We start from the raw sequence: 5,138 nt of genomic DNA on the forward strand, positions 1-5,138 counted from the left end.
TTGTATGGGTAGTTGCACTGTCAGCAATATATAATTCTTCATCATTTATTCCCATTCGAATTCGTGGGGTATTCATTTTCTTCAAGGAAATAAAATATGCGTCACTAAAACAAACATAAATATAATAAGAATGATAAATATAGATTTAAATAAAAATACCATATTGAATAATCCATATAAACTATATATATACATAGGATCCTTTAAATTCTAAACACACCATATAAATGATAAAACAAGGATAAAACGTCATAACACGAATTGATACAGATAATTTGATATTCTTAAAAGTTCATAATTATTATCTAATTCCCTTCGGGGGTCGGGAAGAAATCATCCACTTCTAGGTGAGTTGTATCGCCTGAATCAAAGTCACCTTCGCCATCTTCAATCACCATATTTGTTTCGGTATTCTTTCTTTTCTGCTTTACTGATTGAAGATAAAGATCAACAAGGTGTTTGGGTGTGCGACAAACGCGTGACCAATGCCCTTTTGCACCACAACGATAACATATATTGGTCACAGTTTCGCTTTTATCTTTCTCACCCGTATTATCTTTTCGGTTCCACTGCAGGTGGGAATGTGTCTTTTTGAAATAACCTCCACGACCTCCATTACGACCACCTAATCTACGTCCACGTCCACGCCCACGGCCGCGCCATTGTCCACGGCCACGACCTTGACCACTGCTGCTGGCATGGTCTCTATAATTCCCCTTTTCATTATAGGACATAATATTTGCTTCTGGCAATGGGGTAGAACCAGTAGGACGTGATTCATGATTTTTCATCAAAAGCTCATTATTTTGCTCAGCCACCAACAAACAAGATATTAATTCAAAATATTTCTTAAAACCCTTTTCACGATATTGTGTCTGCAGGACAATATTATTAGCGTGAAAAGTAGAATATGTTTTTTCTAACATATCCATATCTGTGACTTTCTCGCCACATAACTTCAATTGAGAAGTAATTTTGAACATGGCTGAATTATATTCACAGGCAGATTTGAAATCTTGCAATCTCAAATGCATCCAATCATAGCGAGCGTTTGGCAATATGACGGTTTTCTGGTGATCATACCTTTCCTTTAGATTGCTCCAAAGAATTTGTGGGTCTTTAATAGTCAAATATTCATTTTTAAGACCCTCGTGGAGGTGACGGCGAAGAAATATCATAGCATTAGCCTTATCTTGACATGTTGCTTTATTTCCATCTTTTATCGTCTCACCAAGCCCTTTTGCATCTAGGTGTATTTCAGCATCTAACACCCAAAGTAAATAATTCTTTCCCGAAATTTCAAGGGCCGCAAATTCAAGTTTTGCAAGGTTTGACATGATTTTCACTATTAACAATATAATAATTTAAATTAGGTTATGAAAAAGATCATGAAATAAAAAAAAATAACAAAAAAAAAAAAAGTTTTCTTGAGTAATCTATATACACAAAGTGCATAGTAAACACCAATGTTAGCGGTAATCTGTATACAAAGTATACAGTAGACCAAATATATTAAATTAATTATGTATGAATGATTATAGTATATAGATGTGTAACATGAAAATCAACAAATTTATCAAACAAATTGTGTAATATGCAAATGGAGTCTCATAATGCAAGTTATCATTATCTTTAATATCAATTATTTATCATTGAAGAGTTTAACTACGGTTATATGTATGATTATGTACATGCAAAGATTATGTGAACAAAAGAATTCATGTATACAAGTGAATTTGTAAAAACTTGTGTCATAATCACAATAATATAAATTTAGTATAGATAGAAAACTTACAAATTAATTTGGTAGATTTGTTAAGCAAGGATCGAAAATCGAAATCAAAGGCGAAAAACTATAAGTTTGCAACAAACCTAAATTTGATGATTCTCCCAAATGTGTTATTGATCTTGAATAGAGAATCGTGCTGATAACGTATTATAATTCTACTTTGATAAGAGAAGATTAAAGAGAGAAAACAATATAAGAGAAAGTGATTATTGTTGTTGTATATATTTTCATCCATGTACATGTAATACATATATATAGATTACAAAGATACCTCTTGGTGAAAGGTAACAATGGTTCCTAAAGGATAAGGAGATGGAAAGTTACAATGGTTGGGAATAGATACAATGGTTGGGGATGTAAGGGTATCATGGTCATCCACTATACATATTTTATAACAATTGCTTTGATTTAGGATTCCAACTAAGATAAAATTGAAGAGATGCAAGACATGTTGTACAATACAACTATAACTCTACAATAAGTATGTTCATGACAAAACTCTATTAATCATATTATACGTGTTCCGGGTGTAATTCCAGAGCAAGTATCGTTACCACCCGTGGCTTGTAGAATAATGTCTTTGGTTGAACCCTTCTCGCTCCTATCGCCTCTCTCGGCCTTTCCTGCAACAATGAACGAACTGAGGGCTTGGCTTTGTGCCAAGCGTACTCACTCCGACGCCCAAGTCAGTGAACTTAGAGGTATAAGTTGTATGCTAATTGGCTGGGAATGTATTGTAGAGAGATAAGGGAGATATTACCAGATGAATAGTGTATTTTAGGTTAAGTTGTGGGATCCTTTCCTTAATGAAGGTTGAGGAGTATTTATAGGCTTTCACCTTTTGTCAAGTAGTGGCCAAGTGGCCAAGTGGCTTATCAGGTGGAAAGACCGTTCTACCCTCGGCCGATGGTCCTACGGCAGACCGGCCGAGGGTCTTGGATGTGAGTACGCGGATATGTGCCCCGGCTGGCGGGTTACCATGCCGATACCCTGGCTAGCAGGCCGATGGGCTGCATCGGCTAGGCAGTCTAAACCGTTGACTTGCTGTGGATATCCTTGACCTTGCTCAGTGTGTTGACTTGGTCAGCGGTGCAAAATATGCCCCATCAATTTGCCCCAGCCGTAGTCTATGCCGTGGTATGGGCTCCGATGTATCGAGCATATATTCTCGCACTAAGTAAATTTCGCAAATTTTTTCACGATCGGCGTCTTCTTGTGCATCGGCGTGGCTCTTGTTAGGCTGCACCATATACCATATCCCCCCTCCGCATGGATGCGTAAAGGGCATCCGATGTGGAAAGGAACAAGACGCCGCCGAGACCAGGGCCGAGAGTCTTGAGGTTGAATTTGATTGCCCCCGCCGTGCTTCCCGGCTTGATTTGTCGGAAGCCGCGGAGACTAGATACCTAGGAATTTGTTTGAGGGAGATGAACAGTCGAAGAGATGTGAATAGGCGTGTTGAAGACGCTTGGTCATCGTTGCATTGATTGACATTCAACTGTTGCGACGATTGACATTCCGCGGTTGCATGCTTGACACGTGTGTGTTCGCCGATTGGTTGACGCTTCATGGGCCGTGCCCCGATTGGTCCTTCTTCATGGGCTTCTCTCTATAAATAGGGTAGTCATTCCGTGATTTTGGCCTCCAGTTTATTTTCGAAAATTTTTCTCTAAGATCTTCATCTCTCCAAACTTTCAAGGGTTTTCTTCTTCTTAATCTTCGGAGGATTTGATTCGGCGAGTGTTTTTCTTTAAGGTAAACAAGCAACTTTTTATTTTTCCTTGCTAGTAATCTTTGTGAATCATGTCTTCTGCTGATGCTGGGATTGGTACTTCTGCGGCGGGGGGTTCCCCGTCGCGTTTTGATGAGGAGGAGGTACTGGAGGCCATCCCGCTAAGGTTTGGGGGCCCTAGGTCTCCTTCCCCCGCAGCTGAGATGCCTCTCCTGGAGGAGTTGGAAGATGAGGATGAAGATGAGGGGGCTCCTGGTGACGGTGGGAGGGTTACTACTCCGGATCGTGGTGAGGGGGCTCCCGTCGGTGGTGGGAGGAGGGCTATTCCAGACCATGGTGAGGCCTGCACGACTGGCCTCGACCGTGCCTGGTCAAATAAATTCGCAAGCAGCTCCGGGGAAACTCTTTTCGGAGATCACTTCTTCCTTGGTGAGGGGTATAAAATTGTTTTCCCTCGGGAGGGTCGAGCGGTCTCCTGTCCTCCCCGGTCATATCGGCGTGTACATTAGGCAATTGGAGTACGGGCTCCGGTTTCCTTTGAACGAACACGTCGTGCCCATCATCAGAGCTATGAATCTTGCCATGGCCCAGCTGCATCCGTTGGCCGTGAGGACAATAATCGGCTTTGTGTGGCTCTGTCTCTTTAAAGGGGAGGTCCCTACGGTCGACTTATTCCGCCGACTTCATAGTCTTCGGCCCTCATTCGCCCGAAGGGTGGGGTGGTACAGCGTGCAGATGGAGCCGGGATATGTCTCCGTAAACAAGCTTACTTCCTGCAAAGACTGGCAAGAGCGATGGGTGTATGTCCGAGTGCCGGAGGATTACCCGTTGCCTCGGTCTTTTCAGGGCCCCGTTCACTTACGGTGTGAGACCCGGGACGAGTACGACAAATACGTCACCCGGGGCAGCAAGGTTAAGATGGACGCTTCTTTTGTCCCTCTTACTGCGGATGAGAAGCGGGCAATGCAGCTATTTGATGCTGAGGAGGGATGGCTGCCCCCGACCCAGATTATTCTTCAAGACGAGCTGCTATGCCGCGTCGGCCTCATACCGGCCCTCAACTGGGGTGAGTGGGGTCGGTGTGAGGCCCACCTTGCTCGTTATGTTCCTTTTTTTCGAGCTTTGCTCTTATTCTTTTTCTTATTTAACTCTTGTTCGGTTTCTTGCAGATCGGTTTGGTCGGGATCGTCTCGAGAAGGACTGAAGAAGAGGCGGGGCTTGATAAGGACGGGAAGGTTCTTATCCGTCATCCTACGGCTGAAACGAAGGATCGCCGACTATCCCCTAACGAACTCATGGACAAACAGACGAGGGCGTTGGATCCGGAAACGGCTCAGGCACGGGTTCTTAGCGGCGTGCCGAAGAGAACAAAGAAGGCAGCGTCAAGTCGGAGGTCAGATCAATGGCAACTCCCTCTTCGACCCGGTGGCCGAAAAGGTTCATGTGGAGGTGATCAACATTTCGAGGGGAGGTGACCGTTGCTAAGGCCCCTTCTCCGAAGAAGAGGAAAGACCCACCGTCTGCTTCTACCGTGGCCGCGGAGGAGCTCTGCTCTCACCACCCTCCGACTAAGAGGGTTCGAACGGTACGGACTTAACTTGTGGTTCGGATTTGGCC

The 5,138-nt window shown here is 43.4% G+C and overlaps 1 protein-coding gene across 1 annotated transcript; it reads right to left on the reverse strand.

Moving 5' to 3' along the window:
• Positions 1-305: 305 nt before the first annotated feature.
• On the reverse strand, positions 306-1,337 carry LOC141629722 (uncharacterized). Its single transcript, XM_074442684.1, has one exon. The coding sequence runs from the start codon at positions 1,335-1,337 to the stop codon at positions 306-308; it is 1,032 nt and encodes a 343-aa protein (XP_074298785.1).
• Positions 1,338-5,138: the final 3,801 nt, after the last annotated feature.

The sequence above is a fragment of the Silene latifolia genome, chromosome Y, assembly GCF_048544455.1.
Source record: "Silene latifolia isolate original U9 population chromosome Y, ASM4854445v1, whole genome shotgun sequence".
Taxonomy (NCBI): Eukaryota; Viridiplantae; Streptophyta; class Magnoliopsida; order Caryophyllales; family Caryophyllaceae; genus Silene; species Silene latifolia.